We start from the raw sequence: 19,494 nt of genomic DNA on the forward strand, positions 1-19,494 counted from the left end.
AACGCAGACTACAGTTACCAGGATTTAATGAAGTCTCTGTCTTGCGGCTATCACCGGTAACTAGAGTTCTTAAGCAAAGACTGACAGAGTACAAGTAACAGATTGGAAACTATCAGGACTGAGCTACTGCAACACAAGTAGCTCAAAATATTAAGATTTCATGGTTTTACCGGTGCTGGCAGCAATCTGTAACAGCTGGAAAAACATAACCACTCAGTGATTTGGGTTTATCCCCCTTTAGAAAATATATTTTTGCACTATGGTTCACGTTATCCTAAATACTTGCTATTTTACATCAAATCTATCACCTAAAACTGCATGCAGATGTGGATTTTGTCTGCTTTCAAAACTCCCATCAACCTCTGATCATAGCAACGGTCAATCCTTAAAATTTCATTTCTTTCACGTTTTCCTTACAACAGCTGACTCAAGCTCGGGATTAGAACGGCTGCCTGAAGCACCATCTGTGTAAGAAGCCAACTTCAGGTGTCTCCAAGGCATCATCACTCGAAGCCCAGGTGGGGTACAACAGGTTATTTACAGAGTGTGTGGAGCAAAAACCCACCACCAGTGCTCTCCCCCATGGAGTGGAGTCAGAAAACGTTGGCGGGCTGGCACCTTCCAGGCCCCTGGGTAAGAATGCGGAGGCAGCAGTACCAAGAGCCCTCAGATGCCCCAACATCACCGCCCCCCCAGCCCCGACATTAAGGATTCAGAGGTAGCTGAAGCACCGTGCAGAGCACCAGGACGTTCCCAAGCAGTTTGGTAGGCAATACGAAGGTCAAGGGGAAGACTTAATACTAGAAATACAATCCATTGCCCACCCCCTCGGCAAATCTTTCAGCCTCTCTCACATGGAGAAGTGCTTATTTTGCTCTTTGCTGTACTCAACGGCAAAGACCCTCCATAGGAGTGTGTGCTATTCCAATAAGCAGTACCCACCGACATTTGACATCGCCATGAAACAAGAGACTGAAGCTGACAGAAGGCCCCCGTTTAGAGATTTATCTGCTGTTTCATCAGTGACATTTTTCAACGCTCGAACTGGTTATCCTTTACAGTCCAGTTCTTAAAAAAAATGTCTTTTAATAGCCTGAGCAGATTTGTTGTTGTTTCCCCTTGGCAGGACCGCGCACGATGGGCGCAGGAAAGGCTGCGTTAGTATGCAGACCACCGCTGTACTTTGACACAGGTACTTTCTTCTTGAAAGCCACAAAAGGAGTTGTTCGTATTCCTCGATAACCCCGTTAACATTTCCGTGACCATTAGGAGGTCCTGCAAAAAATGGCTGGTGGCAAAAAAAAAAAGGTTTCTCATCGTGACGGAGAAAAAGGGTGCTCCAGCTGCGAATCAAGTGTAGAATAGTGTCTGATCTAATTATCTTACTCACGCAAGCTTTTATTCGTTTAGACGCACTTTTAAACTCCGTACGAATCTTTGCAATAATGAACATGTAAAAAAACGCTTGTGTCAAATAAAAGAAAAACCTTCATATTTTCATGTAATACATTTCTCGGACATTAGATGGCAATCCCCCCCCTCCATTTTTCATACCAGGGGCCCATATCCCTTCCGAAAATCCAATGTCCCCCCCTTTTCAACAGGTGAGCAGTCTGGCCCGTAGGAAGCAAGGCTGTTTGGAAAGCACAGTCGGAGTACGGAGGCTCCCCCCGTGCCGTTTGCTCTGTTGCAACAGTCCCGGTTTTGCTTTTGGATTAGGAAAGGCAGGTGAGCAATACCATGAGGGAAGAAGGCTTGCAAGAGGGGCAAGATTCACTCATTCGTCACTTGGGCACCCTAAGCCACGACGTGGATGTTTCCACGCCAAAAACCTCTCGGCGGAAACAGGCGGTTACCAGAATTTCCCCCTCCTTTCAACGGAGGAAGGGGGTTAGTGTGGCATTTAACAATATGATTTCTAGTCTTGCCAATTAAAAAAGGCCCTCCCCCAAGGGATATCATTAGTCTGGGTATATCTTTGCTGGTAATTATAAAACTGAACTTAAAAGAAACATAGTAAAAAAGGCTATTTGGTACCAGTATGTGGAATGCACACAACAGGAAGCACCTAGCAACTTTTACAGTGGGAATTCTATAGGTAAAAGAAAAAATAAGACACGAGGCATTTAAACAACTCAAATAACAGCTCAAATGAATTCAACAAAGTATGCAGCATACCTGATCAAGTCAATGTGCCTTGGCTTTCAGCCTCTCACTTTTTGTCGTGGTCTGTGTGTGATGTTTTAAGAAAGAGGCAGGAATCACACACCTCGTCAACCGTTCAGTGATGTACATGGCGGGGGGAATCCTTCCTGACCTTCATTAACTCCGTATGATCTATTGAAGTGGCAGTACAAGACATTCTGACATCTATTCATTTCAACAGTGTGTGCCTGTGATTCATTCACACGAAATTCACTTCCTAAGCCTTCGTTTCTCATCTGCTTTTATCGTTCATGCGATGTTCTTTTCAGGCCAGGTTCACCCCTGTTCACACGTCCCCCTCAGGACCGAAATTTTGGCCTTGCAATACACGTCCATTTGAGCTCCCGTGCAAATTCACAGTGGACTTGAGCGCAAGGTTTGCAGCTCTCCAGCATTCCAAAGGCACAGATAATATCGGTCCCAAGACGGGGGTCCACCCACAGCTGGCTACTCAAACAGCTAATTTTTCATGTACTCCACTGAAAATCTAACCTTTCATCCTCACTCTCGAGACGGTTGTGTATGCGTGTGTCGAGGTGGCAACACTGTGAAAACAGAAGTTCTCCAATGGTACATTATCTCGAATATCAAAAGGTCACAAAAGGGTACAAATCGGTAGCTCTCCAGAAGAGACACTGGTTTTTATGAAAAGTGGGTCAGTTTTAGTTTCATGTAGGTTGTTTGACACAGTGGTTTCTGGCATCACAAGCTCTGGTCTACAGGATACCACAGAGCCTTTGTATCCCTTGCTGTCACTACAGCATTGTGTTTTTCTACCCATTAACCAAGGATAAATGACCTAGATATTGTGCCTATTAAAGCCTCATTTTTCTTTTGCCCTTTTGTTCTTTAGTGTACCACATTATCACATGCTGAACACATTTTAAAGTATTCTCAGTCTCTCATGCCCCTTTGAAGGAGTAAAGTAGGGTTTTTAGTGTGCATTTCTGTAGAGTTACTTAGAGTGGAAAATATGAAGGTAATTCAAGGTTTTTCTTCCTGCCTAGTCCCTTGAAGACGATCAGTTCAGCATTTGCAGCCACTAATCTATAAAGAATATAGCAGAGAAATGCTGTAAAAAAGCCACAATGCAAATACAGAAAGTGAACATCGGTTTTGATGTCCCTAAACACTACGTTCTATAATTACATCTCTGCATATCATGGGTCACTTTTATTAAAAGCATCATTACTACAGTTGGCAGCAATTTACATCTTATCTTACATGATAGCAGTTTCCAAAGAAAAAAAATAAAAAGACATCACAACAAAGAAAAACAATACATTTACAAAGTCATGTCTGTAAACTTCAAGGCTAGTTTAGAGTTGAGGTAATGCTGTTTAGCTTTGTGGCTAAAGTAACAAAGTCCTTTAATTTAAAAAAGGTACCTGATTTTTTTCTTTTTGTTTATACCAGTGCATTACAAGATCACGAGACGATTAAACTGTAGCTTTATCCTGTAAGAACCTTCTCCGCGGGTTAATTTCCAAAAGGTACTCTTCACATTCAACAGCTGCCTTATTATTGCTGTGTCTCGAGACAGAGACATTCACACTATCATGAAGATTGTCAGAGAGAGAGTGTGTGTGTGGGGGTGTGTGCGCGCATGTGAGCGGGTGAACTCCCATACAGTCAAAATGAAGCGCGAGTACGATATGTATGGTAAATTTCATCTTGACCTTCACAGCAAAAAAAAAAAAAATAAAAATAAAAAAATTAAATATATAACTTCATCCTTCCTTTAAGCAGCACTTCCTTCTATTAGTGCCACTTGATTACAAATTGCTGCTTAATTCATAATACCAATGGTACCAAAAGAAAAAAAAAAAGCAGAGCATTATGTCAATTTCCTTAAAAAGACATGATCACCTCTCAAATTTCATCTCTCCTAGGGATAATAAATAATGCACTGCACAATACTTAATGACCAAGATACCTTTTGACACATCTGTATAACATGACTTGAACTTTTTTTTTTTTTTTGCTACACTATGTTACAGAACAGCTTATAAAAACTAAGTATGGACATTAACTGTGAGTGTAAACAGTAGGACTACCACTTGTCAAAAGTTTAAAACACTTTAACTGTAACTGGTACTGGTTATTCATCATTTTCATTGTTTTCTATTTCTTCCCCCCCATCAAGTGAGTCTAATTCTTCACCCTGTGCTATTTCATCTTCTAAAACGGAGGAATCTGCAGTTTTATCAAGGCTCTCCTCGGCATCACTGCCTTCGAGATTTTCTTCATCTTTAAAGGCAGTTCCTTCAGTTTTGTCAGCAGCCTTCTCTTCGTTGGAGCCCACCGCGTTCTGAAGTCCTGCTAGTGCTGGGAAACCGGGCAGAGTCAATCCTCCCAGTCCTGGAGGTAGAAACATAGATGGATAGAAGAGGCCAGGAGCCATGGTAGACAGCAGGAAAGGATTGAAGGCCAGAGGGTTTGTGGGCAATCCAGTGTTGGTGGTGGTGGTAGTGGTGGCAGTGGCGGTAGTCGCCGCAGTAGCAGCACTGACAGAGCCATTCGCAGAGTCAGTAGCAGAAACAGTGTCTGTGCTTTTCTCAGAGTCTTTGTTCTCCTCTTCGTTCTCAGTTTTCTTCTCTTCAGCTTTTGAAGCGCCATCCTCAGTCTCTCCTTGACCGGAAGCAGTAGTGGCATTTCCAGCAGTAGCCGTTATCGGGTTATTCAACAATCCGCTTAGTCCAAACATATTGGGCAATCCTGCCATCCCTGGCAACATCAGAGGCAACATGGCAGCCGGGTTTTTAGCATCCCCCCCAGCAGCAGCAGCCGTTGCTAGCCCTGGCGGGAAGCCCATGAGGCCCGCGAGCTGGAGAGACTGCAGGTTCTGTAGGTTCTGGAGGCTTGTGAGGTCCATTCCAGCAAACAGACTGTTCATTAGTAGTGGGTTGATTCCCGAAGTTGATGCTACAGCAGCAGCTGCTGCAGCTGCTTTGGCAATTTCACTTTTTGGCCTTCTTCCTCTTCTGCTTGCTCCTTCCTCCCTCACAACAGGTCCAGTGAGAAGACGGTCAAACATGGACTCTGGAACAAAACCCTGAAAAGGGGATGCGAAAAAACAAGCTTTATTCTCGATCAGCTTGTATAAGTTTCAGTGGTTAACTGATGATGACGGGAGTAACAGAAGGGATTTCAGCATATTCCAAAAGCGGTTTGTTTTTCAACCCTGGCAAATCGTGACTAGCTAGCTACTGAAGTGAATGACAGCAGAACATTTAAGAAAAACTGAGGAAAAGTCACAGATTTTTTACATTTAAACACAACAGTAAAACTACACGTGCTAAAACTCTGTAGCTTTATTAAAAAAACCCACCCTGATATACTGCAGTTACGAGTTTATACCTTTGTACTTCATACTGAACTGCAGTATAGTAATATTTTATAAAAATGAGCCTTTGCAGAATTGTACCCTTTATTTTCAAATAATTGTTGTAAAGTACAAGGCAGAAAACCTAATACCTTGATGCTGCCTGTTACCAAGATGATGAGTTCTACTTCTCTCATGAATATGGTATCTCCTTAATGGTTCCTAATGCATGAATACCTGTGTTTATTAAGGATTGGTGCTTATAAGAAAAAAAAATGACGCAAAACAATTGCTGAAGACTGCCTTACTGCAGTTGATTTTTCGAGTGTACTTCAGTATCATTCTAGAGCAGCCTCCTATCACCATCCCCCCTGAGCTGGGTAACTCCCACCCAGACACTACAATTTCCTCAGCTCAAAAGTAGCTACAAGATAAAGACTTAATAATCAATTTATACAGCCTTCAACTTTCCCGTGCTACAATCTACAGTGAAGCATGGAATGAGAGTTTCACTTACAGACTGTTTAACAATGTCAGTCCAATCTGGAGCAACAGCAAATTCAGGATTTTCTTCCAGCCATCTTGGCAAGTCCTTCATTGGAGGGGCCATAGCTCCACCCATCTAATGCAAAAGACAAGGTTAATACTTTAAAAAAAAAAAAAAAAAAAAAAAAACAAAACAACCAACCCAGACCAAGCAACAATTTATATGGATGTTTTCTATCTGTGCACTTTCATCTCTGAAGGATGGCAGTAAAGACTTCCAGTTCAGACTCTGGAAAACTACATGGAAACCAGCTAATGATACTAGAATTGAGAAGATCATATTTTTAAAAAATATAGTAAAATGCTGTGGCTTAGACAGGGCTAGCAGTGAAATTCGTAACTGATTTAAGGAAAAAACGTGCTATATAGTTTTAGAAAGTAAGAGTTATTTAGTCAAGTGATTAATATGAACATATCAGAAGAGCAAAGAAGGAATTAAAGGAACTGGGTGGTACATTCCAGTAAGAATAACTGCCAGAGCCAAATTATCTCGGAGTAGAAAACCTGCTTTCCACGTGCAAAGACATTATTAAGGACCTTCACTGAACTAACTTAATTTTTACCTTCTTTCCATTTCGCTTATTTACAACAGGTACCCTTTCTTCTCCTGTCAAGGTGTTTATATCCAGTTTATTAGGGTTTCGACATCTGTGTCGTTTTTGTTTCGGCTTCTGAAATGGGGAAAACAGCACATCTGCACTCTTCTGGAAAGGAGAGAAATGTATTGCTTTTTAGTTTTTCATTTTCTTGACAAAAATCATCGATCATGGAACCCCTTCTCACAACAATTTCAAGAAGGGGTCAATTACCCTCAGATGATCTCAGAAAAATATTTTCTCCTTATCAGATGAAGAAAATCTGCAGAACTTGACAGAAACACTGTTTTAACACCCTGTTATATACAAATGTTATGAAGGGAAAAGCAACCCATACACCCTAATGCCACTTGGGTGTTTGGATACTACAGTAAGTACGGCTAAAACTAAAACATCTACTGAAAACCAACAGTTATAAAATCCAATGACTATACCCAATGTGAAAAAAGTCATTTTGACGTCTGTAAAACTAACTTCTGTATTAATATAATACAGCAATGCTTTTAGAATCACGTACTTACTGGTACATAACTTGGCATATCTACAGTGTAGGTAGGATGCAACTTAAGCCATTCAACTAAATCCTTGTTTTTTGGAGCATCCTCTCCCACCAGCCTGGTCCCATCCTCTAGATTGATTACAGGGATGCGAGTGTCTGGGTCCAGTTGACCAGGAGATGGAATGTTCCTTGCTGGTAGGGCTTCCATATCTTCTTCAAAAGCTTTGGTCACTTCTGCATCCTCCTGAAAACATTAATATCTGTATTAATCCTCACTTAAGGGAACAGTTACTTGGGAGAAATAACTTCAGAGACAGAAGCTAAATGCTCAAGGAGATTTTGCGTACGCAAGAGTAAATGGGGTTTAAATATTCACACTATCTAAAACAATACCTTTGCATTAGGGTGTTTTGTAAATTTAGCATCTGTGAACATTAAAGAACTCACAGCTAAAGACAAAGCAGTTTTCATGCATTTCCAGTTAATGGCCCCTAACGCCTTCCCATTTCTACACAGTAAGGAAGACATACTTGAGCTTCAAAATGTATATTGATAAAAATACATTATGTTTTGTTATCAAAAAAAAAAAAAATAAAAACCAAACAGTCTTTTTGAAGGAGTAAAAACTTGGTATGAACAACACCTTGTTTAGTTCAAAAAGAAATAACAGCTCTGAACACAAAGAAAAAGCTGGTTGGGTAAAAACTCTGTACTACTATTAGGGAGAGTATAACAACACTTTAAACTCACGTTCAGAAAGTACTAGACACAGAAGAACAAATATGAGACAAAAAGGTTGCTGTCTTACTACAGTCAATGATGTCCGTTTGTTGCTCATGAATAACAGATCAAGCCCTTCTACATTTTTCCTCCTTCCTCTCCTCCTCTTCATGGGTGGTTCTCCATCTATTAAAGAGCCATTTAGTAGATGCCTTGTGGGTGTGCGTGAAAGACCTGCTTGCAGCAGCTCCATTTGAGTTTTAAAGGCATCAGACACGGGTGTGGAGACATTAGGCAAGATAAACTTTGAAGTAACAGATGAAAAATTTGAGGTAGAACTTGTTGCCTCTCGTGAGGCCTTTGATAAATCTACAACCTTTTCTTGTCCATTTTCTGAGACCACCTGAGACTCACGTAACTGGGCAACCATTTCCATAAGATTTCTCCTCTTGGCAGCTCTCTCAGCCTCAATTTCAATCTTTCTTCGTCTCCTCCTCCTCTGACGTGGAACCGATAAATTGAGTGCATCTTCCTAAAGAAAAACGAGCATTTCCAAACATTAGCAAAGCTCTGTTCGCTATGCTGAATTTAAAATAAAAGTCCAAACATGCAACTCTGAAAACAAAGCCTTTATTTTATTCCAAGAAACATTTTTGTATTTTTCCTATTTTATTTGATGAGATGCCTTTTTTTTTTTTTTTTTTCTCCTATTATGCAAAAGAAGCGCATGCAAGATAAAATGTGTTATGTAAGAAAGGGAAAGATGCAGCCTTGCCTTTGATAACTGAGGGGAAGCAGTGATATCTTCACTGCCACTGACGCTGGCTTGACCAACCATGGAGAGCTCTGCAAAGCTCCTTTTCTGTAGAGGGCTGTCCACAGCTGTTGGAGTATACCCAGGTATGAGCCCCTGGAAATCAAACATCTGGCGCCTATTTACTGGCCACTTCCCTTTCAGCACTGCTTCACAGATGTTGTCTAATCGGTTGATCATTACTCGGTCCTGCAGAAAGGAAAAGTACGCAATGAACCTTCGGTGTGAAAGTCGCCTTTTAAACTCAAATGAGCGTAATGACACAGTCCAGCTTCCAAAGCTTAAAAAATACATTCAAAGCCAACTATTCTTGCAGGTCAGGATAAACCGATCACCTTACAAGAAGTTAATACGCAGACAATTTTGTAGACTAAAACATCACTAGAATTTAAAAGCTGCATTTGTACTAAGGGGGAAGGAGAAAGACAGACCAAGTTTTCTGTATGACACTGTACCGACAAATTTAACAGAAACTCACTATTGTTTTACACTGCAAAACTCCAGTGGTTAGCAAAATCAACAGTTAGGAAGTGAAAATAAAAACATCTGCAATCAGTATCTTAAAGTGGCATTTCTCGAGATCCAAGAGGCTGGATCTGCGATTCTGTCCTAGGAAGTGGATCCTCATTAGCGTCACTATTAATAAAGTTCAACATTATGAAACGGGCACCAACCTAGGGACATCTAATGAATGTCAATTTTCATTCCACGCCCATTATCACTTCAAATTTCACTGAAGCGTGTACGCTAAAAATCTCTAATTATGTTTATTAGTCTACTTATGCTGAACCTATACAGACGAAGGATTTTTTTGTTTTACGCTACGACTGGAATAAGATTTTAGCCCATGTTTCCAAAATACATGCTGAAGACAAAAATGGTGAGTATAATTTGACTTTTTTGATTTCAATATTCAAGCATGTTCTACACTAGCCTGCCTGAAGTAGTGGAAACTTCAGAACTATGAGAAATACTGCTGGTTAGGGAATATGAGCATCAGTTAGCTTCCTGAAGAGCAAAACACTGCAAAAGCCACTAGCAAATCTGAGCAGCTGCCACAGACTGCTTGCTTTCCCCAGGAATAAGCCTATTAAGAGCAAGGTCCCCCCGCCCTGCCCCCCCATCCCAAACCAGATGGCCCTGTTATGGTGATTAGTAAGCTTAAGACTATTACTACTTTATTTCTCTCTCTACTCTTACTGCAAAGAAGTGTACTAAATTATGCATGGATTTATTACGAGGTTATGGTTTCGTATTTTTGAAAACATTTTATATTAGATAATTTTCTGCATTGTTACCAAAATAAGATATAGCTTTATCCTATCTCAAACTGCTGCTTATGTTTGCAGGATACCTTAATACAATTACATCTGTCAACATTACATAATGGCTTAGATCATGTAGGTCACCAATATTCTTCTCAACAATCTCCTCACCCCAAAACAAAAAGGTGATCTTACAAAACATATCTGCTCTCAACACTGCAGATTGCTCTGCAGACGAAATCCGTAATTCAAAATTGTAAGTTTGCTTCCATTGATAGAGGTGCGAAAGGTGGGATTCTGCTGACACACAGTCATAGAGCTCACAAGGAGCTTGTGTCTGCCAGTGGTTTGTTGTTCTACTAAATGACACTATTCACGGCAAAGCGATTCTTTTCATTTCCCCTGCTAATTTATATGAAACGGATGAATAAAATGCTATTCCACAAATCTTTCCTAGAAAAAAGTCCCTTGCCCACTAGAAGTGCAGAATCATACAAAGCTCACTGTTATTTTGCAAGCACATTTCCCGTATTTTATCTGTATTGAAAAAGACAGGTGCCATTCTGCCCCTAACCAACCTTAGGCCAGAAAGAGAAGGCAAATGTTCTCTCATGAAGCAGCTGAACCACTGAGGGATCCCCATCTTCCATGTAGAATCCATCGCGTGTTTCATCCCTTGCAGTGCTCATAGAGGCATTGCTTTCTTCATCAAAATTCTTACCCTGAGAAACTGCTCCTGCTGAATAACAACCATAACCAGGCATTAACTACGAAAGTTCCCAACCATCCAACGTCAACCTAACTAGAGAAGTTAAGACAACCAGGCTTGACACGACATTTCTAACTCATGCTTTTGTTCAGTAATTACTACAGCAGAGCATTAGCCTTCTGCATTTGGCACAGAGACCATGCTTACTGGCTCTGTAAGCTCTCTTGGAAATCATCCCTTGTGGGGGAAACACCCCGCTGATGCTGGATGGTTTTTATGAAAGCTTATCTAGCCACCTGATACGTGGCAGGACAGAGGAACCGCTACATGTAGCCCATCCTGAGCTCTATAATGGCTCCGTGTGTGCCACTTCCCAGCTGGCACAAGTTACAACAGCTGTGGGGCTCATGTTAAGCACACAGAATTGATCTGACCAACGCGTTACCTTCGGGTTGGGAGGATTCTTCTGATTTATCATCATCATCCAGCTTCTCCTCCTCATCTTCTTCCGAACCTTTCTCAGAAATAGATTTTGGGTCTACGTCTGTACTCATTTCCATGTCTTTCAATTCACATTTAACAGAGCCAGGCTCAGCCTCAGCATCACAGTCCAGTTTAGTGTCCTTATCTGCAATATCTGTCTCCTCTTTGAGATCAGGCTTTTCTTTGGCTGCTGGATTTTCAGACCCTTCAACTTTAGATTCCGTTTGTTCCGTAGCCTTCTCTTCTTGTACTGGTGTGGATGGGACAATAGGTGGTGTTTGACTGCAGCCAGCACCCAGAGGGTTTACAGAAGAGGCAGTATTTGCATTACCCGTCCCTCTGTTTTGAGCAAAGTTTTTGTGAGCCTCGAGAAAAGAGAGTTCAGGATCATTCAGAATGTGATAATCTGTCCTACTGACTCCATGTTTAGCAGCACCAATCAGTAAGTCTTTGTCATGTTTACCGCACTCCCACCACTCTGGCAGGTCCAAGCTTGGCTGGCAAAGTTTTAGCCTCTCCCCCAGCTGCGGGTGATGGAGAACCTGTTCACGGATTTTCCGCAACAGTTCTATGCGATATAAAGTTCTAGAAGCACGCTCTTCCGTGATAGGCTCAATCATAGTGGAAAGATCAGGCGGTTCTGCAATAACAATTTGTATGGTTGAACACCAATTACACGTACACCCATTTTGAAATCATTACACTCGGGCATGAAGTTTCAACAGTCCCGCTGTCTCGTAACAGTCACATCGATTTCTACAGTCAGTTAAAACTTACCATCATCCGGTTTGACTGGCATTCGGCACACTCGTCTACACATATTCACAAAGCCATTAAAATACTTTTCCAAGCTTTCATCTGACTTTTTATCAAGCCTGGCAAATGCTCTGAATTGATTCCAGTCAAATTGATGTTTTACAGGATCGAAAATAATTCCAAAAGTAGACACTACGCGATAAAAATCAGCTTCTTCTCTTCTCGTCCATCTAGTCAAGAAAGAAGCAAGAGAAGTGAGGCCACTGAATAAACAAGAGTCCAAACAGAGTTTGGATGCCCCCAAACTCCTTTAGTTTATTATTTCAAAACAGAAGAGCAGTACTGATGACACAGAAGCTCAAATAAGATTTAAAGGAAGGCATCCCTGAGAAACTCACTTTTGTCGTTTTTTCCGTTATTATAGCTTCCCTTTCTGCTTCTAGTGCCCTCACTTCTTCGCGAGGCCGACGTCTCCTGCGGTCAGTCTTCATTAGTGCCTCTTGCCTCATCTGTTGCCTTTTATAGCTGCGCTGATAGGCAGTAATGAGGCGACGCAGACGGGTAGTCAGGGTTGAAGTGTTGGGCCAGTAGAGTTGGCCTAACTCAGCATTGCTTTCACTGTGCTTGTCTAGAGAATAGAGAAATATTTGTGCACTGCAAAACCACCACTAAACATTTCAAAGTTTCTATGGCTATAACTGGATTCCTGTTTTATCAGATAAGAACATATGCCTCATTAATATTGGTGCATAACAAATTGGAAACAGGATAACTACACTGGTAGGAGATAAAAAAAATAGAATCAAACCAACCAACCCCAAGAACTCAGAAATGCTTGCAAAGGATTTAGAGATAACCATCAAGCATTATTATTCAATGTTACGAATGCAAACACATTATGAATACTGTAAGTATTTAAATTAATGCTATGCATCTTTAAGTATATTACTAAGAAGATCATTCTGCCTCTGAGGAAACACCTACGCCTATGATTTCCCACTTTATTATTCTCACTTAAACTTGGCAATTTTCCTCCTTACTGAGGAAACAACATATCTAGAACTTCCAAGATTATCTCAGCAAAAAACATCAACGGCTGCATTATGAAACATCCGGTCTTTATCATCACAATTTCTACTATGTAATTAGAAACGCAGAAAGCCATAATGTGGGTTATTCAAAGAGAATAAATAATGGTTTTGAAAGATGTGAAGCATAAAGAGATTTGGCAGTAAAAAGTTTACTGCGGAGTTTTCTCAAAACACCACCTATCCCCTTGTGCTAATATAAACAGTCCACTTTTCACTAAATTGTCTATTTTTGCCTGTTTAATTTCTTCACTGTAGTCTTACTTGGGTGTATTTCTATGGACTCTTCTTTGTCTTCTGGAGGTGAGTTTGCAAATTCCTTGGGGAGAAGACAGAAGTTATTTTAGTTTTCAGTTTTGACCATATGTTATCATTTCAGGAGAACAGTATGTCATCTCTCAAACACAGCAGCAAACAATCTTTGTAAGGTGTGTTTATCTGGTAGCTCTCAAATTTAAGAACTGCACATTAAGATAAACATAGAGAATCAGTTATAATTATACATATGATTGTAATTACAGAAAGTTGGAGGTTCTTACATCAATTTCATCCTTGAAAGGAGTTCTGGTTGGCTTATACTCTGGATCTTCATCCTCTCTGTCAAATTCACCACTATAAAATATTTAAAAGAAATGTTTTCAAGAAGTATCTTAGTTTTGCGAGGGGGATGATTTTCTGGACAAAAGGAAAAAAGCTACAAAAGCCACCAGTATGGTGTACCAAGTTACACATTTATATTTCACGCTCAACTGTGTAAACAATTCTATGTACTTTTTACATCGTATGATCATTTCGGATCCTCAGGCGAGATGTAAGCAAAATATGACACGTGAACCCATGCCAACATCTACAACGCTGATAAAGTTTATTAATTTTTCCATGTCCTCCTTACCCATCACCGCCATCTGCTAACATGTCTGTCCCTCTCTGTTCAGCAGCTATGGCCTTTGCATCAGGCATGCCAACCCGCTCCAGAAAGCAGAGCGCTGGATCAGCTCTCATAGAATTGTACTTCTCATAACCTGCATGCAGAGCGGAAGACAAATTTTTTTTAAAAGCTATGACCAGCTGTGAATAGAATAGGTTTAAGCAGTAGAAGTACCATTTTCTGGACTCATTTACTTATTTTTAAATAAAACAAAGGAGCTGTCACCCTGCTGGAAACAACCATTTAATTCCTGCGATGAAATTTTTCATACTGATAAATCCCATCAGCACAGAAACATTTTCACATCAATAACATTAACAAATAGTAAGATACTGAAGAAAGCATTCAGTTTAGCATCTTTATCAGGTAAAGATCTTTCACACACGAAGAACTTCTTTCAAGTTCCTTATGACTTTCACAGTGGTTCTCCACATTCAGCACTCCTACTGGAAACAAGCAGATGCAAATGGAAACACACACACACGCATTTTCCATAGCTTCAGCCCTGCTGGAACCCTCAGTGTAGGCTGCAAAAATGCTGTATACATGGCTTATACGTAAGGCCAATGAACCTGTCTTACTAGGTTTAAGATGATGCATGTCAGTAAGATGACACTGTTCCCTCTATGGTTTTCAAACTGCTGTTTGCTTTTTTACTGCCCAAGTTGACTAGATGGAAAATGGCAGATCCCAACAGTGCACTGCAGGAAAATGATTTTTAGACTAGACTTGCCTCAGCTGAGCCCACAAAACAGAGCTGCTGTACATAGGCAGAACAGCACAATTCAATTAGGATTTGTACTACAACACACTGCTCCTAACTGCTGTAGAGCCTCAAGCCAAACTGTAATCATGAAAGGTTTTATAAGCCATCATTCTCCCCTTTAGTCAGGCTGGGCTGCTGAGAATACCTCTGCGACCTCCAGAGAATTGGGATTATAATCAGGAATCGCTCACTGTATATATCATGCCAGCTCTGCATCCCCAGCCTTTCAAAGTTAACAAGGCTGCATCCCACTCAAGGGAGCCGGGAGTTCTCAACACTGACATTTGTGAAATATTGCTTGGAACAAAGCCCAGGAGGCACTTGTACAGATTAATAGCAGAGGTTAAGCCCACCGTCCACTTTGACACTGGTTGGCAGAGTTAGCAAGTGAAGCAGTGCTGGAAGCAAAGTTTATGGAGATCTATCTTACTATTTGGCTATTATTTAAACAAATATGGTTTTGTTTTATTTACAGCCAAGAAAGTAATGTTTTCTTCTCAAATGTTCTGCAAACATTTAAAAACAGCATCTGATATTTACAGCTCGTATTAGGTTTTTAATGCAGGCAAGAAAAAAAGGGAGATACAAGCCAACAGTTCTTTGGAACAATACTTGTTAATATTATGACTGAACAGTCCTACACACAGAAAGCTTTACAACTGAGTTTTGTTCAGAGTGAGACATCACTTACCGTGTTTGAATACTCCAATTAAAAGGGATTTATCCGCCTCTTTATCCCACCAGTCTGCAGGAACTTCGGCATGGAATGGCTCAGGTATCCATACATCTACTTCACTGTGAAGATAGCATTATATACATTCTCAAAGGCATCACTGGACAAAGATTTTTTTTTTTATTTATTTATTAAAATCATTCATGCTGATTTGTAAATATGAATTTTGAGGGGAAAAAAAACCCCTCCCAAATTCAACACAGAAACTGAAATATCTTGAAAAATGATCAGAATGGTTAAACAAAACAAAACCAAAAAAAACCTAAACCACAACAAAAAAAAAACAATATTAGGCTATTTTGGGAATGGAATGCTAGTGGTTATCCCAATATGATTCATTTAAGGTCTCAGTATATTTTTAAAAATTTTAAAAATTGAGACAGAATAATTCTTCAATATTAGCAGAACTGAAAATCCGCTTCTGTCATTTCTCACATCGTTTCCTCCCCCAAGAAAATTACCCACTACGCTTGATAAAATAAATAAGGCTGCTTTAGAATAGACATTTAAGAGATAAAGTGTGACAACCTTCAAACGCTGCATTATTATAGTATATGTACTTTATAAAAGCCAGCACCATAAAGCAAAAAATAAACCTGCGCTTGCACTAACCTTGAGTCAGCACCCTCTAAGATCTTGTCTGCTTGGTCCCCTATAACTTCTTGTCGTAGATAGTAGAGCATGCGGACACGCAGCAGGACCCTGGAGAGGAAGGCAGAGGGGGGAAAAAGTTCTTAACTTCAGGACTGTTTGCCAACAGTGGCTTTTGGCAGCTGCTGCTGTTCATCCATCATCCTGCCAAGGCTGATTAGCCATGCTGTATGGTAGGCTTGAAGCGTGACAGATGGTGGCACATAATCACCTCTGTGTGGTGCTTTCTGCTGGCTTCCAACAGGCCTGCCTGGCAACCGCTTACACTGCACAGAGAGGGACCCAGCGCAGCCCGGCCCCGGCGCATTTCATTTAGTCCTACCTAGTGCAGCTTGTGAAGTTTAGACACGTACTCTACCACTGCCTCTGAAGTATTGAAGCAAGTTTGTAAACAACTGAGCAGATGGCTTTCAGTAACTGTTCTGCTTCATTATCTCATAAAATTTCCTCAGCTGCTGCCTTAATACCATTTTTGGAAGCACATCAGAAGTTGTAGGAATAAACGAGATATAAAATCTGGTTTTACTACCTTACAATAAACCCTCAATATGGAATGTCAGGTTTTTCAGATTATACAACTTTTTGCTTCCGAGAATGGGGGGTAAAAAATAATCCCCCATTTCCCGTGGGAGATATTAACTATTTTTACTCTTTACAGTTCAAACTGCTATTTAATTTTACCTGTGCACAACCTAACTGCTACACGGAAGTGAAAAAATCTTCATTGCCCATGTTTATTTTTCCCCATTTCTGCAATACTACAGCCGTTCTTGGAAGCGCTGTCAGGTGGTGTGGTCACACTTGAAGCTGGCAGGAGAGAATGGCAGACTGGCTTTTCAAGGAGACTAGAAAAGAGGTCATCTCTGGAGAAAAAGTGTCTACCTGAAAATAATCCTGTTCTCCTATGTTTACCCAATTCAGGGCACCCCCTGCTGCCTAGTTGACGAAGTAAAATCAGTACCAGCTAAGATAGAAATTACTCAGCCTGCCCTCTCACTGTACCCAAATCCATCACGGCAACTGTTGAATTGCTGCTGCTCCTGGAACAGCAAGGGTGACCAGGGAGGCAGTAATCTGATCACCCACTTGCATGAAAAATTTAGACCACCACCAGCTTTGAGAGCTCCTCATTTGAGATCTGATGCAACCGGAGCAATACCCAGTTCTACACGTGTGATCCAAGCAAACCTCGGAAGAGCAGGGATTTGAATGAAGGTCATGTCTGCAATTCAAAACATGTCAGACATGCTTCTTTTTGTATGTATGATAACTGGGACCAGTAAGGTGTCTCTGCTCCCTGTGTGGCTATGTAAATAAGGTCTTGAGGGTCTTAGTATTAAGCAATAACAGCTGTTACATCAAAGTCGAAGAAGAGGAGCAGAAAAAAAAAAAAAAACAAAAAACAACAAACAAAACAAAACCCAAACCCAACAATATCAACCAAAAACCAAAGGCTCTTTGCACCTTTCAGGAGTCCTATCCATTGAAACAGCATACATGTTACATAAGGACAGGAGACCAGTCCTTGTAACGCCAACTGCTACTGCTACCTTTTGAAGGAAATTACTCAGATTATTAATTGGTTTCCACCTCTGTTTGATTTTACCTGGGCTAAACATGTTGCTTCTACAATTCACTTAGTCCTGGTGGATCTGGGAAGTGAAGGAAAAAGATTGGAACTGAAAACATTCTTGCACATTTATCAGTCTTCCCGTTCCTTGTAATTGTTCTACTGTTTTATTACAGAAGCAATGTTTTAAAAATGAATTTAAGTCTGATTTGCAAACTGATATAACAAGTAATGAGGACATGTTACCTGAGAGATTAAAATAATGTTACAGGAAAGAATTTAATTACTTTAAGGGCAAGTGAAATGTAATAACAGATCTGAGTAACAGTTTAGAAAAAAAAAGAATCACAAAGCAGTTTATCTGGAAGTGCACTTTCTAACATAATTCTGTGAGTATCTGTTTTCATCAGCTGAGAATTAAGCTTGGTTAGGATCTGGAAACAAGCTAATAAACTCCTTAAATGCCTTTCCTCCTTCACATCACACCCCCTATTGACAGGCCACAGGTACTTTTCAAATCAATAATTTCTTTCCAATAAACAGTATTAGTAAGACACAATGTATATTAAAACCACAGAAGTAACGACGACTGTTCAGTAACACTGCATCACATCTGTATGGTATATATACAGCAAAGAGTATAAATACAAAAACCAAACCAAGATCCCCATCCCCAAACCAAGAGAGTTTTGTGACAAGGGTTAGGTTCACCGTCTAGAATGGGGAACACAGTAAGCAAAACCGAGATGGAGAACCAGCACATTGTCAAAGGAAGCTGACACAAAAATAACTAAGACATTACAAAACAAAACCTCAAGAATGCAAGAGGCTCTTAAGAGACTTTCATGCAACAATAAAACAACGTAACATCAAAATACAGGGACCTTTATCCCCAAAGGCTTTCAGTTTAGTAACATATTTAGAATTTCAAAAATCACATCAGGGCATTGATTCAGTTAAGAGAGCTCAGTGAGAAATTTTATCTCAAAGGAGAAAAGAAGAAATAATCTGTATAACCTGGAGAGCAAGAGAGGAAGGGAGAAAAAGAACGAAGAGAAGAGATACACCCACACCACATAGATGAGCTACTACATGAAACTGGAAACTCAGAACTGGGTATTTAACATCTAAGGACCAGAACTTTAAGGACATTGGCCTGAGAGACCCCACAAGAAGGCTAAGAAACAGCTTTTGTTTAAAGATAGTCAACTGTCAAGAGATATAGACTTAGTGTAGGGATCTAGTCTTTCCTTTATATGGTAAAAAGAATAATCTCATCTGATTCTATTCTTATCTAGTAAGTAGAATACAATTTTCTTCAGAACTGTGTTTTAAGTGCTTATCAGTCACATAAAGAGCTTTCAGAAGTAGCCAGGTATCTGTTAAGATGATTATCCCCAAATTAAAAAGTAATAATGGCCTTTACATCCTATTAAATGGCCCTGTGTTCTATTAAAAGTATCCAAAAGAAGTTGTAGACTTTTCAAAAGCACATAGTTAAAAAACTCTAAGTGAAATACTTATTAATACTTACTTATTACAGTGATGTTTGAGATGTTTTCTATAGCTGTCTTCTTGAAATAATACATCTGGATTACAGGTTGTGAGCCAATCGGCGTCTTGCAGCATTGGCTGTGAGCTCTGGGCTTTTACTTTCTTGCCTTTCCTTCCTCTGGGCACGGGTGCAGACAGACCTACATAAAACCCCAATACTTCTTATACAATTTGAATAGAAAAGCCCTCACCCTAAACTGCATTACAAACATATATTTAAAGCTAAGTATCACTGCTATATTAATTCTTCTGCGGGCAGCACAACCACCAAAAACTGAACAGCAAC

General features: G+C 40.2%; 1 protein-coding gene across 1 annotated transcript in view; it reads right to left on the reverse strand.

Moving 5' to 3' along the window:
• Positions 1-3,350: 3,350 nt before the first annotated feature.
• The window catches only part of CHD7 (chromodomain helicase DNA binding protein 7), a 133,017-nt gene continuing 116,873 nt past the window's right edge, over positions 3,351-19,494 (reverse strand). Inside the window, 17 exon segments of the mRNA XM_042785780.1 lie at positions 3,351-5,260; positions 6,048-6,152; positions 6,640-6,780; positions 7,194-7,415; positions 7,980-8,423; positions 8,667-8,894; positions 10,549-10,709; positions 11,125-11,802; positions 11,940-12,148; positions 12,317-12,327; positions 12,329-12,546; positions 13,271-13,325; positions 13,546-13,618; positions 13,899-14,028; positions 15,392-15,495; positions 16,046-16,135; positions 19,189-19,348. Of these exon segments, the coding sequence (XP_042641714.1) occupies positions 4,307-5,260; positions 6,048-6,152; positions 6,640-6,780; positions 7,194-7,415; positions 7,980-8,423; positions 8,667-8,894; positions 10,549-10,709; positions 11,125-11,802; positions 11,940-12,148; positions 12,317-12,327; positions 12,329-12,546; positions 13,271-13,325; positions 13,546-13,618; positions 13,899-14,028; positions 15,392-15,495; positions 16,046-16,135; positions 19,189-19,348 (3,983 nt within the window). The 3' untranslated portion in view covers positions 3,351-4,306.

The sequence above is a fragment of the Tyto alba genome, unplaced genomic scaffold (genome assembly GCF_018691265.1).
Source record: "Tyto alba isolate M040663 unplaced genomic scaffold, T.alba_DEE_v4.0 Super-Scaffold_9, whole genome shotgun sequence".
Classification (NCBI taxonomy): domain Eukaryota; kingdom Metazoa; phylum Chordata; class Aves; order Strigiformes; family Tytonidae; genus Tyto; species Tyto alba.